A 16606-nucleotide genomic window follows, 5' to 3' on the forward strand; every position below is an offset into this window, starting at 1 on the left:
AGCAGGCTCCGCTGGGGCTTCTCACTTGCACCTCAGTTTCCCCTTCAGGATGTGTAAGAGCGTAGTCTCGGAAATACTGGTTTGACGATAAAAAAAAAAAGCAAAGAGGAAACCAAGAAGGATGCTCTCTTCCCCTCTCCCAGACCCTGGCCCTGAAGCTCCTGTCCCAATACTGAGGACCCATTGGGAGTTTGTCCAAGATGCCAGACAACCACTGGTGCCCGCCCTTGTGTCACTTTTAGTGCAGAGACAATAGGGACAAGAGTGGACAGTAAATACCTTGACATCAGTGGAGGGAGGTTTGAAAAAGGTTAAGAGGCAGAGATCCCAGAAGGGTATTCCTAGCTTTGTTTAAGCCAGCCATTAGACAGGGCAATTGGTTGGGGAAGAGGGAATCCTTTCTAGGCTCAATAAAGGATCCCTGGTTCACAGACTTCCCAAGGCCACCACAGCACAGCTCACTCCTCTCGGAGCTTTTCCTTGGCTTGGCTGGCGGTGGCCTGGGATGGTGCCTTCCTCTTGCTGGGGCTGCCACCACCCAAAGCTAGCCCCAGGCCCAGGCAGGCCAGGGCTAGAAAATGGATCCAGAAGTAGATGGAGGACCAGTACCGGAGTGTGTCACTCATGGAAAGGAGCACAAAGCCCATGCACATGTAGTCGTAGGCTCGCATCTTCAGGAACCAGTGGGCCCAGTCCCAGGCTTGCTGACCCCTGGGGCTCAGGCGTCGCCGCAAGGCTGACTCCATACAGCCCTCGGCAGCCAGACACAGCGGGATGGTCATGAAGCTTAAGTAGTAGCCGGGGTGGAGGCCGTGCCAGTAGGCGCTCAGCAACATGGTCCAGGCGCTCCTGGAGGAAGAGACTTGAGTCAGGCCCCGCTGTCCCATGCCCTCCTCCCTCAGACAGAGCAGGTCAGGCCCGCTCTTCCTTTCTGCATCCTGAAAGTCAAGGAGGCTCTGGTTTTCCCTGGGGACTAAACTCAGGATCCTGCCCACCTTTCAAAAAGTTAGGCCGGGTGCGGTGTGGCGCACGCCTTTAATCCCAGCGCTCCGGAGGCAGAGGCAGGGCTGATCGCTGTGAGTTTGAAGCCAGCCTGGTCTACAAAGCGAGTCCAGGACAGCCAGGGCTACACAGAGAAACCTTGTCTCACAAAACAAAACAAAAAAGTCATTTCATAAAATTTAATTTTAATTTATGATTTATTTTGGTCAACTTGACACAAGCTAGTGTCATCTGAGAAGAGGGAATCTCAATTGAGAACATAACCATCAGATTGGTCTATACAAATCTGTGAAGCATTTTTTTTGTTTTTGTTTTTTTTGTTTTTTTGAGACAGGGTTTCTCTGTGTTACCTTGGCTGTCCTGGACTCACTCTGTAGACCAGGCTGGCCTCGAACTCAGAGATCCACCTGCCTCTGCCTCCCAAGTGCTATGATTAAAGACATGTGCCACCACACCCGGTTTGTGAAGCATTTTCTTGATTCATGTGGAAGAGCCCAGCCTGCTATGGGCAGCGCTAGCCCTGGGTACAAGGCTCTGGGGTGCAAACTGATTAAGCCACAGGGAGCAAGCCAGTAAGCAGCACTCCTTCATGGCTTCTGCTCCAGTTCCTGCCTCCAGGTTCCTGTATTGACTTCCCTGATGATGACACTGTGAGCTAAAGTAAACCATTTCTTCCCCAAGCTGCTTTTGACCCTGGTGTCTTATCACAGCAATAAAAACCCCAAAATAGTGATGCTTGGTATGCCTGGGGCCCTGGAAACTAAAAAAGTCTCTAGATGTTGCCATGTGTCTCCTAATTGAGAACAAGTGATCAAAATATTGGGGTGCCCTGAGCTTTGACATGACCCTGATCTCCAGGGTTTTAATAGTATCATCTATAACTGGTAATACTCAAATGCCCTTATTTATTTATTATTTTTATTTTTGTTTTTTGTTTTTAAGACAGGGTTTCTCTTGTAGTCCTGGCTGTCATGGACTCACTCTGTAGACCAGGCTGGCCTCAAAGTCACAGAGATCCACCTGCCTCTGCCTCCTTAAGTGCTGAGATTACAGGCCATGTGCCACCACGCCCCAGCACGAAGCGGGTTTAGAGGTCAGAGGACAACTTACTATATAGTCAGTTCTCTTTCCATCATGTGGGTCTTGGAGCTGAAACTTGGGTGGCCTGCTTTGGTGGCAAGCACCTTTAACAGTTAAGCCACCTCATTGGTCTTGTTTGTTGTTGTTGTTTTCAGAGAGAGAGAGAGAGAGTCACACTTTGTTGCCTAGGCTGGCCTGGAACCCACCATCCACCTGCCGTAACCCCCCATTGGTGCAGTGAACACCACCTCGCTTGGCTTCAGTGTCTGCTTCTAGCACCTGTTCCTTAAGTGCTGGCATCGCATTACCATCTACCTCTCCAATGACCCTGCGGAGGATATCCGATAGTCTTCAAGTTAATGAGATAAAAATGCAAGTGTCTCTTCTTCCTTACACATGTCCCAACAGCTTCCTCCTGTGCCCCGGGGTCCCTTGACAACCCACTGCCTGGGAAGCAGGCCTTGTCTCTGCTCCAAGCCCCTAGCTCCTCTTCTCAAAGTCAGTGTGCGGCCGACTGAGGAGCTCCTCTCCACCACCTCTAGAAACCCAAAGCCTCGCATTAACCTTCCTCTTTCACCTCTGCCACTCACACCCCTTCTGCATTCTCCCTACAAGGCCAGAGCAGATGTTTCTTCTGTTTTTTATGATGCTGGAGATGGACTCCAGGGCCTTGTGCACACTGGACACATCACGTTTGTGTTTGTGTGTATGTGTTTTAAAGGTGTGATTTCACTAAGGTGCCTAGTCAAGCTTACCACCTCAGCCTCCTGAGCACTGAGATTACAAGTGCGAGCCACTATGCCTGATTCGGAGTAAATCTTTCTTTAGAAAAGATTTTAGGGGCCTGAAGAGATGGCTCAGGGGTTAAGAGCACTGGTTGCACTTCCAGAGGTTCTGAGTTCAATTCCCAGTAACCACATGGTGGCTCACAGCCATCTATAACGAGATCTGGGGCCCTCTTCTGGCCTGCAGGTGTACATGGAGGCAGAACACTGTATACATAATAAATAAATAAAATTTAAAAAATAAAAAAGATTTTAAAGTTGCGGAGACACATGTATGATCCCAGAACTCAGGGAGGGAGGCAGAGGCAGGTGGATCTGTGGGAATTCGAGGCCAGGCTGGCTTACAAAGCAAGCTTAAGACAGAGAAACCCTAACAAAACAACAACAAAAACCCAAAAATAAATAAATAAATAAATACACATTTTAGTGTGTGTGTGTGTGTGTGTGTGTGTGTGTGTGTGTGTGAGTGAGAGAGAGAGATAGCGGTTATGTATATGAGGGCAGCGCCTACAGAGGCCAGAACAAAGTGTTTGAATTATAAACTCAAAGAGTTGTTAAGTGGCTGTAACCCTGATATGGGTGCTGGGAACTGAACTAGGGTCCTCCGCAAGAACACTATGCAATCTTGCTCACTGAGTCACCTCTCCAGCCCCTCAGAGTGAATCTTTAAACCACAGTTCCCACCACGCCCCGGTAAATGTAGCTCTTTTTTTTTTCTTCCTTCCTTCCTTTCTTTGTTTTTTTGAGACAGGGTTTCTCTGTGTGACAGCCCTGTCTTGGACTCACTCTGTAGACCAGGCTGGTCTCAAACTAACAGAGCAAACCTAGCTCATAAGCTGGCCATCATTAATTACTTATCAGGGGGGATGGGTTCTCTGTGCCACTGATCCCATCTGGCAGTTTGGAAATGGTTGAGCGTTTGCCTTACAAACAAACAACAAATCAGAGGATTGAGAACAACTTGAAAGCTGGCCCGACTGAGGACTGGTCTGAAGCTCCCACTGCTCAGGCCAATGAATGTGGTGAAACCACGGCTGAGCGGCCAAGGGCTGTTCCGCAGATGCTTGAGTGATATGGGAAAAAGGTGGGTGGAAGAGAAACAGAAAAAAAAAAAAAAAAAAAGGCGGCCAGGTATGGGGACACAAACCTGAAATCTCAACACCGTGGGGGCAGAGGCAGGAGGAGAGACCAGCCTGGTTTATATAACAAATCCAAAACAGTCAGAGCTATGGAGTGAGACCCTCTCTCAAGAACAAGACAGAGGGCTGGAGAGATGGCTCAGAGGTTAAGAACACCGATTGCTCTTCCAAAGGTCATGAGTTCAATTCCCAGCAACCACATGTTGGCTCACAACCATCTATAACAAGATCTGTGTCCATAATAAATAAATAAATCTTTAAAGAACAAAACAGAAAAGCCAAAGCAACAAGCCAGGCAGATTAGGATGCAAGGTCATGGATGGCCACCGATCTAGATTGAGGCCAGCTTGGACTATACAAGCCTCTGTCTAAAAACAAACAAGGTCTGTCAAAACAGCCCAGTGTAAGTTCCCTGTGGCCTCTGGGACCCAAGACCGACTCCTGACTACACGGCTGAATGAGGCCGACCTTAGGCCCCGAGGATTTACTCCAGCAGGACCAAGAAACTACAATTTCTATGAGTCTCCTGGCTTGGGACTCGGCTCGAGAAGCCTCAGACCACCACGGGACGACCTACTGGGAGATACTGCGCTGTCTCTGACACTGGGGGTGGGGTGGGGGGTAGGGGAGTGGGGGGAAGGGGGTGTGGCTCCCTCACCTCAGAACGTAGGAGCGGACAGGTGCACTCTTGTAGATGTACTGTGCCAGCCACCACTGCACGGTCATGTTCCAATAGCGCATGCCATCCCGCACCCGCACGCAGAAGTCTGTGCCATAGCAGTCGATGTTACGGATGGTCTCATAGTCATACTCCAGGGACTCTGCATCCTCCAGACTGGGGGGTGGGGGTGGGGGTGGAGATGAGCATGGGGACAGACATGCAGCTCAGCCAGGCTCCTCCTGACACCTGCTTCTGTCCCAGCCCGATGCTAAAGAGAGGGTTCTGGAGAGGCGGCGGCTCCCTCTCTCTGGCTGTGACCTTTGAGGGCCACAGGGGAGAATAGGCCCGAGGGAGTCAGGTGGGTGGGGCACAGTTCACTAAGAGTGGGGTGCTCTTGCAAACTAGGAGGGCCTGAAACAGCCACAAAAAGCCTTAAAGGGCTATGGCTGCTAAGCTATCAAGTCCACCGACAACCAAGCTCAGTAGTTTTGAGAGTTTCCAAGTATGGTCCCTTTTGAACTGTGGGGCAGAGCAGCTGCCAGGAAAGCACCCACTCTAAAAAGGTGGTTCACGGTTGCTAGGGAGATATTCTAGGCCTTGCGACTCTCAATGATCTCTGTTGCTAGGGAAGAGGCATTCCTTAGCAACAGGGCCCAGGATGTTCAGAAAGATCTTTCAGAACAGGGCTCTTCCCTGATCCCTGTGATTGTTCGAGAACTGTCACCTCCGGAAGTGTCAGAGGTCTCCAGGTCTCCAACACAAACACTGTCAGCTACAGAGAAAGATGATGGACTTATGCGAACCTCCAGTGGCATCTGGACACAGGAAGGAAGGCATCCTTTACCCATGGGACTTGAGGATGTAGCACAGCATTTAATCTCTGCCTTACTTCTCTGCAGGATACCTTCTCTCTAGCAGTGGGGAGCGGGGGTCCATCCATAGTAACTAGGGCAGTGGTAATAAGTTCACATCCTGGGGGTGCTGCTACCCCCAACAGTATGGCAGTTTATGACAAGCAAGGGGTGGCACTACCCTACCAAGCAGTGACCTACAATTCAGTAGTCGCTCCTATTCCATTCCCCAGTTGGAAGGCTGACAATGGGTCCTAGAAACAGAGATTCAGTTCACTACTGGTTGCTAGGGACACCATTTCCCTCTCAACAAGGAGTGCTAAGAACCCTGTAGTTACTAGTTTTGTGGCTTACCCAGCAATGATGGTGCTGGGGGTTGGAGTAGCCTTACTAGGAAAGGTTAAGCCTCAGCAATCTGGGGGGAAAGACAGATGTTGAGAGTAGTGCTCTCCTTAGCTGAAGAATAGCCAAAGATGTTATTCCCTTAGAAACAGGGCAACTGGGAGATGCTGTGTGAGAACATACCATCCTGAGCTGCTGGCCTTAAGCAAGACAGGCAGTTCAGGGGGTAGAGTCCACGGCCACAAACAGCAGGGCTCTCAGCAAGAAGGAAGGAGCCATGGTTGCTAGGGATATAGATTTCGCAGCAGAGAGGGAAGTTCAGTTGCTAAGGAACTGTTTCCTTAGCAACAGAAAATGGGACCCATTACTACCAAAGGATTGTATCTCCAGCAACCATGAACAACCTTGTTTTGGGGGTGACTTTTCCATGGCAGCACAGGGTAGGTATGTGGCTGCTAAGATACCATTGTCCTTTCCCTAGCAATAGAGGGCAATTAGCCATACTGAGGGGGTGACAACAGGAGGCAGTCTGTAGGTACCAGGAACACATAGTTTTCTTAGTGGCCAGGGAAGGCAGGTGATAGTCACCAGGGTGGTCAATATGCTGCCAACCACTGCTGCTAGCCCTATGCCCTGCTCCCTTCCCTACTAGGGGCAGAGCCAACCCTTGGTGGTGGGGCCTGCTGGGTCTTGGGAAGCCTCCCTCCCGCTGCCTGACCTGCTGGGGGATGGGCATTGGAGGGTGGGGCCGCCCCCGGCCCGGGCTTTGGCAGCCACAGGGTAGGCCCCGAAGCCCGCGGCAATGCAACCGCACTCGGCGGCAATCCAGGCCACGTAGAAGCGCATGCGGAAGGCGAAGAAGACCGGGATCATGTAGAAGAGGCGGGTGGGCAGCGGGCGGGCGTAGAAGGCGTCCTCACGCACAGCTTCCAGTGGGAAGAGATGGGAGGACAGCAGGAAGAGCAGGCCAAAGAGCGGAGCTGGCCAGGCGCGGCGCAGCAGGGGCCTCAGGCTGGGCACGGATCCTGGGAAGGGCTGTTCCAGCCAGTCCAGGTAGGTGCGGTAGCGGAAGAATGGGCCTGTGGAGTGTGGCAAGAGCAGGTGGTTGGATGCTGTGTACCTGAGCCTACTGGGGGGGGGGGGTGGGAGGTCAAAGGCGGAGGATGGAGAGGGGCGAAATGGGGAAAGGGAGGAAGAGGAGGAAGAGGAGAAGGAATTGAGGACAGGAGGTTTGTGACCAGGGTGGGAGAAGCTCAAAACTACAGAGAGAGGGAGAGACATAGAGAGCTGCGGAACACAGGGCTAAGGGGGGGTGGGGGGGGGGGAAGAAGAGAGAGGGGGGGGGAGGGAAAGAAAAGGAGGAGGAGGAAGACAGAGAAAGAGAGAGAGAGAGAGAGACAGACAGACAGACAGAGAGACAAAACCAGACCAGGAAACTACTATATATTTTCCTGACAGGGAAGAGCTGGTTCCTGACCACTTTTCATAAGCTTCTCCTGGACCCTGAGTGGGCTAGGGTGATGGAGAGGGAACACACAGGGATGTTTGTATGATGTGGTGTGGACCAGGGAGCATCAGTGGCGACTGAGTGAAGGGATGGATGCTAAAGCCCTTGTTTGATCACCACAGACCACGAGTGTCTGTTCACCTGAAGCATCTTTATAAGACAGGAGTCAATCAACGGTTTGCAGGGATGGAGGAGGTTTGGTGTGGGTGACTAAAGGTTAGGTGGCACCTTTTCAGAGACGAGGCTGTTCTGCAAACAACGCACTGCTGATGGTTTCACAAGCATATAAAAGCCAGTGAGTTGGGGCATTTTAAATGGGTACATAAGCGAACAACAGCTCCATGAGGTTGTTAAAAAAAAAAAAAAAAAAAAAAAGACAAAGAGAAAACCAGGGCTAGGGAATACAGGCCAGTGGTAGAACATTTATCTAACACGCATAGACTCTGGGTTCAATTCCCCAGCATCTCATACGACAACAAAAACACAAGAAGGAATCTGGCAGGCATGGTGATGCAAGCCTGTAGTCCCAGATCCTGGGAGGCTGAGCCAGGCCCTGGGTTAAATTAAAACCAGCCTGGACTGGTCTGAGACCCTGGCTCAAACAAAACAAAGGGGGCTGGACAGATAAATCAGTAGAGTGCTTAGTCCTCTTCCAGAAGCCCCAAGTTTGATTCCCAGTCCACCTGTTAGGTGGCTTGTAGTGTAACTCCAGATCTTGGGGATCCAACTCTCTTTTCCTGGCCTCCACGGGCACCGTGACACGGTAAACACAGAGATAAGCCGGCACGCATGTACGTACACACTCTATTTTTAAAAAATTAACAAAAGAAAAAAGAAAAAAAAAAACCAAAACAACAAACAAAAAAACAAGCCAGGCGTGGTGGCGCAGGCCTTTAATCCCAGCACTCCGGAGGCAGAGGCAGGCAGATTGTTGTGAGTTTGAGGCCAGCCTAGTCTACAAAAGCGAGTCGAGGACAGCCAAGGCCACACAGAGAAACCCTGTCTTGAAAAACCAAACCAAACACCAAAAACAAAAAAACAAAAAACCAAACCAAACCAAAACAAAAACAAAACCAACAACAAAAAACAAAAAACAAACAAACAACCCCCCCCAAACAAAACAACAACAACAACAAAAAACAAAGGAGCAAAGCCCAAACCTGTGAGGTAGGTTGGACCATGTAGCTCAGTTGGTAGTGCACATGCCTAGCATGCACAAGGTCCTGGGTTCAGTCCCTGCCACCAACTAAACCACTATGATGGCTTTCTGAGTCAGGTCAGGTAGTAACGTCACCTACCCAGGAAGCTGAGGTAGGATAATCGAATGTTCAAGGCCTGCGTACAGAGAGCTTGTCTCAAGATAAAAAGTTGTCAGGCAGAAGTGGCACACGCTTTAATTCCAGCCCTCAGTAGAGGCAGGTGGATCTCTGTGAGTTCTAGGTCAGCCTGGTCTATAGATCAAGTTCTAAGGTTGTGGGTAGCCAAGGCTACACAGAGAAATCCTGTCTGGAAAGACAAAACAAACAAAAACATAAAGACTAGTGGAGCGTGGTGGAGCACGCCTTTGATCCCAGCACTTGGGAGGCAGAGGCAGGCGGATCGCTGTTAGTTCTAGACCAGCTTGGTCTACATAGCAAATCCCAGCAGCCAAGGCTACAGAGAGAAATCCTGTCTTGAAAAACCAAAACCGGGGCTGGAGAGATGGCTCAGCGGATAAGAACACTGACTGCTCTTCCAGAGGTCCTGAGTTCAATTCCCAGCAACTGCATGGTGGCTCACAACCATCTATAATGTTAAATGATGCCCCATTCTGGTGTGTAGGTATATATATAGGCAGAGCACTGTATACACAATAATAAATCTTAAAAAAAAAAAAAAAAAGTTAACTTGAGAGGCTGAGGTAGGTAGATCTCTGTGAGTCTGAGGCCACCCCACTACACAGAGAATTCCAGAACAACATGGGCTACAGCGCAAGACCCTTTCTAAACCAAAACCAAACCAAACAAACAAAAAGGCGGGGGATATAACTCAGTACTTGAGCATTTGCCTGGCACATACAAGGTCATAGGTTCAGTCTTTGAACTACCTTAACCCCAGCAACCCCTCTCAAAAAAAAAGTATTTTTCTGAAACCAAAAGATGCTGAGCTGCGAATATCTGTTCCCTGGATGGCAGAAACCCAGGCTTACATAAGCCTGCCTCCTTTAGCTCTCCTACTGGCACCTAGTAGGCAAAAAGAGTTAGTTCCCAGAGCAGACAGATGTGCTCAGACAGGACAGTAGCTGACAGAGTACAGGGAGCCTGGGACAGAGCAAGGGACATAAAATGGGAACAGAAACTCTGGGTAGACTGAGGCAGAGGGCGACCCAGCAACACTGGGCAGGCCACTTACCTGTCATGATTCCCACATAGCAGTAGCTATAGCTAAGTGTCTCCATCAAAGAGGGGACGTCGGGCAGGAGGCCCAGGGTAGGCTCCTTGCTGAAGCCGGAGGCTAGTTCCTTCCTCTGGGCCAGATGCAGGTCCTGGACTTCGCTGGCCAGACTCACCAACTGTGTGAACAGAGAGGAAGGCAAGCGATCGGTCCTCTGAGGCCATCTTCACACCCATTTTTATCTCAGCTTATAGGGAGGGCTGAGATCCCCCACCTCATGGATGGCACTGCCTGTCAAGAGCTGTGGAGGAACCTTGACTCGGTGGCCATCGCCAAGGCTTAGTCCTAGACCCTTTTCTGCTCTCTCCCCCCTTCCCCCTCTCTGCTTCCATACAATCCCATGGCTTGGTTTCCTGCCTGTCTCCTTCCTTTGTTTTCTTCCTGTAGAGAGCACTGGCACAGGCCCTGCAATTGCTATGCAAGTACTCAAACACTGAGCCGCATCTCAGGCCCCCCTCTCCTCCCTTTAACTTCTGAAACAAGGGTTGGAGAGATGGCTCAGAAGTTAAGAGCATCGCCTGCTCTTCCTGGGGTCCTGAGTTCAATTCCCAGCAACGACATGGTGGCTCACAACCATCTATAATGAGATCTCTTCTTCTGATGTACGGGTGTATCTATGGAGGCAGAACACTGTACATGTAAGAAATATTTAAAAAGAAAATTCTGAAACAAGATCATGCAAAGTTGTCTAGGCTGGCCTTGAACTGTGATCCTTCCAACTCACCTCCCGGAGAGCAGCTGAGATTAGATGCCTGCCCCACACTAGGCTGAGCTTTCTCCTTTCTGACTCCACTGGGTCAGATCTCCTCAACCTATTTTAGCCAGAGACAAAATCCCTATGGACACATCTGTGTCCTTGTGCGTCCTGTTAGCTCAGTGGCCTGAGCCCCAGCAGATGCAGAGAAGCAAGGGAGTGAAGCCAGAGCTTCCCCTACAAGATGGCTTCAGGGAGTAGGATGGTGCTCTGAAAAACTCTTCCCTCTTAGGTGCCATAGCAAGTCTTCCCCTAACACAGCTACTGGTCCAGGGTATTTATTTCTTTTTATTTATTTATTTATTTATTTATTTATTTATTTATTTATTTATTTTTTTCAGGGTATTTATTTCAACAACTCTGTCTCCTCATCACCAAGCCAGTGTCAAAAAACAAAAACAAAACCTTCAAATCACACTCAAGTCACCCTGTCCCCACGGTGATTCAGAATCACCTACCCACGGCACGCAGTGTGTATCAAGCGTTTCCCCCCCCACCAGACAGGGTTTCCCTGTGTAGCCTTGGCTATCCTGGACTTGCTTTGTATACCAGGCTAGCCTTGAACTCAGAGAGATCCGCCTGCCTCTGCCTCCCGAGTGCTGGGATTACAGGCTTGCGCCACCACGCCTGGCTTCAAGCTTCTTTCATAGTCACCTAAACTTTGCTTTTCCCAGACTGGGTCTTATATAATCCAGACTATTCTCAAACTCACTATGTAGCAGAGGATGATCTGAACTCTTCCTCATCCTCCTGTCTTTACATCCTAAATGCTGGGATTACAGGTGTGCACCGCCACACACTAGCCTTTTGATTCTTTTTTGTCTTTAAGATTTATTTTTAGGTCTCTGTGTAAATGACCTATGTATGTAGATATCCATAGGCCAGAAGAGGATGTCAAATCTCCTGGAGTTGCTTTGACTGTTGTTTTTGAGCTACTCGGAGTGGGTGCCAGGATAGCAACTCTAGAACCTCTGGATGGGTAGCAAAGTCAACTACTGAGTACCCTCCCTTCTGGGTTTTGGAGGGAATTTTGTTTTTGAGGGGAGGGGTGTTTTTATTTTTGGAGATAGGGGCTCTCTAAATAACCCTGGCTGCCCTGAACTCTCTATGTACACCAAGCTGGCCTCAACTCACAGAGATCCATCTGTCTCTGCCTGCCAAGTTGTGGGACTCAAAGCACCTGATACCATGCCCAGCTTGGAGCTTTTTCTTTTCTTTCTTTTTTTTTTTTTTTTTTTTTAATATTTATTTATTTATTTGAGTGTTCTATTTGCATCTATGACAGAAGAGGGAGTCAAATCCCATTACAGATGGTTGTGAGCCACCATGTGGTTGCTGGGAATTGAACTCAGGACCTCTGGAAGAGCAGACAATGCTCTTAGCCACTGAGCCATCTCTCCAGCCCCTTGGAGCTTTTTCTTTAATGCCGGGACTACATTGACAAATCGCTATGCTTGACTTTGATAAGAGGACCCTATCTCAACTTATCTCATTTCATTCTACTTCAGCTCTCTCAGCACCTAGGGCAAACTACTATCCGAGAGGTAAATTTGTTGTACCTTGCCTCCTGACCAACAAGGCAAAAACAAATAAGCGAACCAAAAACTTTCTTGCGAAGGGAATCCCAGGCCCCTATTGGAGGAAGTCCATCCTGCAGAGGCCAACAAAGCTCCACATCGATTGGCCTCTGCTGCCCATTCAACCATATGTTATTTGCAAAGCGAACTAACTGCCAAACATAGCTTGCAGCACCCACCCTGTTCCCGTCTATGTGTGCAGGTCCATACACACTCTGGAAGGCTCTTCTTCCAACTCATAGCTGGCCAATCCCTGTCTACTGTTGGATTTGCCATAAGAACGAAGAACTGTGGAAGCTGGGCGTGGTGGCGCACACTTTTAATCCCAGCACTCTGGAGGCAGAGGCAGGCAGGCAGGCCTCTGAATTTGAGGCCAGCCTGGTCTGCAAAGTGAGTTCCAGGACAGCCAGGGCTACACAGAGAAACACTGCCAGGAAAAACAAAATATAAAACAAAACAAAACAACAACAAAAAAGATCTCTGGAGAAATCAGATACTGGCAGGACTGTCAAAGGCTATGCTGTTGGAGCTCAGACACACAAGAGCTCACCACTGTTATGGTCTGGGACAGGGACTAAGGACTGGTCTCTTTTTGCCCTTTTCCTAGATGATTAAGATTCAGACCCAGGAAGCCGGGCGTGGTGGCGCACGCCTTTAATCCCAGCACTGGGGAGGCAGAGGCAGGCGGATCGCTGTGAGTTCGCGGCCAGCCTGGTCTACAAAGTGAGTCCAGGATGGCCAAGGCTACACAGAGAAACCCTGTCTCGAAAAACCAAAACCAAAACCAAAACCAAAACAACAAAAAAAAAAGATTCATACCCGGGGTAAGAATGTAGTTCAGTTGGCCGAATCCTTGCCTACTATGCTTGAGGCCCTTGGTGTGATTCCTTAGTACCATATGAACCAGGCACAGGTGGTACATGCCCATAATCCTGGCACTCGGGAGGTGGAGGCAGAACCCAAAGTTCAAAGTCATTTTTCTTTGTTTAAGGCCAACAAAGGGTGGTGGTACATGAGGCTCTGTCTCAAAAAACAAAACAAAAACCAAAAACCAAACCAAAACAACAACAAAACTAGACCTAGCTTTGTGCCTTTGGGCCAGATACCTTATCTCCAGAGCAGTTTCCCTATTTGGAGGATGGTTTGCTACAGAGTCAATAGCCTGTTGGCAACTCATGGCAGACAAGCACATTCCAGGTATGCCAAATGGCTCCTGGCGGAGCACTTGGGAGATCTCTTAACCCAGGAAGGAGTGGAGAGGTGAACACCTGCTCCGGAGTATGTGAGAGGTGAGGTGAACTCTGTCTCCAGGGAGAAGTGAGGTCCCAAGCTCAGGGGTTGTGAAAGGTAAAAACCCGTAGGCTTTCCCCAGCTATGAGCAAGTTTGGGAGGTGAAAGCAAGGAGGCTCCCTGACTCCCAGGGTGGTGGTGGTGGTGGTGGGGGAGATTATTGACAGCAGTGTTCCCCAAGTTCTCACCTTCAGGGTCAACAGCAGCTGGATGGCATTGGTGAAGGGCGTGGGAGTGGGCAGGCCCAGCAGGCTGAGGGCTCGGAAGAAAAGGAGATAGGAGAAGGTCCAGGCCAGAGCCAGGGCATGACAGGAGCTAGGATACAAGTGGGGAAAGTCATCGTGTTTGGTACCAAGACCTTCTTAGCCTCTGTTTCCTTCTCCTGGGAATGGCTTCACGACCCCTCCCCATCCAGATAGAAAAGAGGAGGTGTGACAGAGAGAGAGAGAGAGGATTGGTGGTGGATGACAGGCATGGATGGACGCAAGAGCACAGCCACAGAGAAGGAAAGAACCAGGGGAGTTAAGGGCAGCTTTGTGGCAAAGAAGCCATTCCATCCCTCTGTAAGATGCAGCGCTCAGCTGGGCATGGTGGCACACGCCTTTAATCCCAGCCCTCGGTAGGCAGAGGCAGGTGGATCGCTGTGAGTTCGAGGCTAGCCTTGTCTACAAAGTGAGTCTAGGGCAGCCAAGGCTACACAGAGAAACCCTGTCTCAAAAAACAAAAAACAAAACAAAAAACCAAAAAGAAAATAAAAAGATGCAGAACTTAGGACTGGGTTCTGCACGTCTGTCACACGGTTGAATATTGAGGGCTGGGGCAAACACACAGGAGCAAGAAGATACGGAACAAGGTGGCAGAGGAAGGAAAATGGCCAAGACGTAGAGAAACATGAGATAAGCAGGTAGCAGCAAGAGGCCAAAGGAGAAGAAAACAGAAGACCCAGAGAGGAAACAGGTTGTTGTCCGTCTGCATCCTCTTTTGTTTTCTCACCACCTAGTTCTCACCAGGGCTGGGCCTGAATGAGGGCCCAGGTTCCCAAGATGGTGATCAGTGAATGCAAAGCGTGAGGGCCACAGGTGAATAAGGTGAGCCCCAGGCCCACAGCTGCTGCCCCCCATCTCTTCAGCCCAGGTCCTGAAAGGAAAAGGTAAAAGTATAAGCCTAGAGCCTCCGGGGAGGGGTGATTCCCCACACCCCAGCTCCCTCACCTTAATTTTCCACTGGTGTACCCGGAACCCGACTCACCAGCTTTCTTAAAGAGGAAGCCAACAGGGACGGAGATAAGAAGGACCATTAGATAAGTCCATTCCTCGGGTGTCATGGTCTGCGGGAGGAAGGACCCACAGTGAGAGAACCAGTATTTCTATTCCTTCCTCTTCTGAGGGTGGTAGAATCCCCTATTTTTGAGAACCCAGGCCTCCAGCTCACGCCTCCTTTCACGACCCAGGAATCAAGCCCCCTATTCCACCCCTCTGCCGATGTAGAAATCAAATGTACTTCCACTCCCATTTACGACCCAGATATCCAGACACCTTCTGGCCCGGGGAAACAATTTTTTACAAGCCCTCTCTCCTCTGATAACCCAAGAATCTGTATCACCCCCACCCTCCTCCGAGTACACAGGAACCCTTTAGACTGTCTGGATCCCCAATCTCCTCTTCGTCGTCTTAGAGGACCCAAGAACCCGGTACATCCAACCCCCGCCCCCCACACCTCGCCCAGCCTGGAGAAACCCAGCTTTTAGCATCCACCTGTCTTCTGAGCTCCGAGCTCCTCTCTAACCCGGACCCCGGGAGAGAAACCAACGGGCCCCGTCCAATCTGCAGGCACCCTTCTGTAGCCCAGCCCCGCGCAGCGTGGATCCGATTCCGCCCTGAGCAGATCCACAGGCGGTTACGACACCCAGCCCCTAGCCACGCTCCCGCCACCCTACGATCATCGCGACACCGCCACACGACCCCACCGGGGCCCACCTGAACAGTCCGCCGGCCTGGGGGCTGCGGAACAGCCCTCTTTCACCACTGCCTCGGCTCGGGCCACGCCTCCTCAGTTCAGCACGCCCCCGCACTGCCGGTTCCCGAGGGCGCCGGCAGGGTGGCGTGGTCCAGACCCCGAGAGTGGCTGCTGTCCGGGATACAGCACCGTAGGTAAAGAACCCAGAACACCAGCCCACGACGAGGTGCTAGCCTCGTTCCTTCGTGCAGGCCCCGGGGCAAAGAGCTGCTTGTACGTGAGGGGGCGGGGCCTCGGGTTAGAGAGGCGGGGCCAAAAGCTTCGAGTCCCCGACTCCCGAGGGAACCAGTTGAGGAGCACAGCTTTCGGAAAGAGGGAGGCTTTCAGCTTCGGGCGCCTTCGGGCACCCTCGGTAATTCAAGCTCACGGCGTGGAGGCGGGGCCACAAGCTTCGGCTTACTTCGGAGATTACCGAGTTCTAAAGCTGCGGTTCGGAATCAGATGAGTTCATACGCTCGGCCGGAGGTGGGCGGGGCCCCCACACGCTTCGGCTTTCTTCGGAGATAGTCGAAATCAGGCGAGTGGGGGGTGTCCAAGAACAGCAGGAGATGGGCGGGGGGGGGGTGTCACATGTTTGGGCTCGTTTCAGCCGGCTGAGTACTTTTTAGGTCACTGTCAAATGCCAGTGAGGGCAGAAGTTTTGTCCTAACTTTGAAAACGATCGGGTGTAAGTGGACTTGGTTTAATAATAGGCAGAGCCAATAGCTTCTGGAAACATCGAGCTTTGTTTTGCCGGAGGAAGGCAGAGCCACCGAAAATAGGCGACTAGAGATGATCTGTGAGGGGGCGGAGCCTACGTGAATCCTGGGTTTGGGGGCGGGACCAGAGCGATGACCCTCAAGGGTCCCATTTCGGGGGGAGCCGAGCGGCTATGAGCGCTCGCCTCCGGTTTTCCGCTTTGCTGACATGACGGGATGACGGAGGACGCGCTACGTAAGTCCGGCTCCGCCTGGACTGAGAGTCGGTGCTGGCTACGGGTTGACTTACTGCCTCTGCCGAGGACAGTGCGACAGACTGAGGGGAAGCCAAGACGTGCACTGCACCCCAGAGTGTGACTGTGGGTTCATTCGTGGGCGAGAACTCCCAGAGTTGGGTAGGGAGTGGGCGGGGCCTCAGCCGGAGGATTGACGGGCTCTGGCTAGGCTCGAACGCTGAACCTCTTGCAACTT

At 50.9% G+C, this 16606-nt stretch overlaps 2 protein-coding genes across 5 annotated transcripts in view; one reads left to right on the top strand and one right to left on the bottom strand.

Annotated features, from left to right (window-relative positions):
- The window catches only part of Ndufa3 (NADH:ubiquinone oxidoreductase subunit A3), a 331527-nt gene that overhangs the window by 60581 nt on the left and 254340 nt on the right, over nucleotides 1-16606 (top strand). The gene's annotated exons all lie outside the window — the stretch shown is intronic.
- Nucleotides 459-15302, bottom strand: Mboat7 (membrane bound O-acyltransferase domain containing 7). 2 transcript variants are annotated; one of them, XM_051162252.1, is made up of 8 exons: nucleotides 15176-15302; nucleotides 14670-14748; nucleotides 14429-14558; nucleotides 13610-13736; nucleotides 9759-9918; nucleotides 6579-6939; nucleotides 4665-4841; nucleotides 459-849 (listed from the first exon to the last, which is right to left on the bottom strand). In XM_051162252.1, exons 2-8 carry the CDS (start codon nucleotides 14743-14745, stop codon nucleotides 459-461), a joined length of 1422 nt encoding a protein of 473 aa, XP_051018209.1. In that variant the 5' UTR covers nucleotides 14746-14748; nucleotides 15176-15302. The 2 variants fall into 2 exon arrangements, with proteins under 2 accessions (XP_051018209.1, XP_051018210.1); XM_051162253.1 differs by lacking the exons at nucleotides 13610-13736; nucleotides 14670-14748; nucleotides 15176-15302 and having other exon boundaries at nucleotides 14429-14542.

The sequence above is a fragment of the Acomys russatus genome, chromosome 19, assembly GCF_903995435.1.
Source record: "Acomys russatus chromosome 19, mAcoRus1.1, whole genome shotgun sequence".
NCBI lineage: Eukaryota > Metazoa > Chordata > Mammalia > Rodentia > Muridae > Acomys > Acomys russatus.

Excerpts from the sequence above, each read along its gene's own strand:
- Mboat7 (XM_051162252.1), bottom strand. The coding sequence starts at position 14,745 with ATGACACCCGAGGAATGGACTTATCTAATGGTCCTTCTTATCTCCGTC. Across the intron at positions 14,559-14,669 it reads CTTCCTCTTTAAGAAAGCTG|GACCTGGGCTGAAGAGATGG; the intron begins GTGAGTCGGGTT and ends TTTTCCTTTCAG. Across the intron at positions 13,737-14,428 it reads CTCATTCAGGCCCAGCCCTG|CTCCTGTCATGCCCTGGCTC; the intron begins GTGAGAACTAGG and ends CTTGTATCCTAG.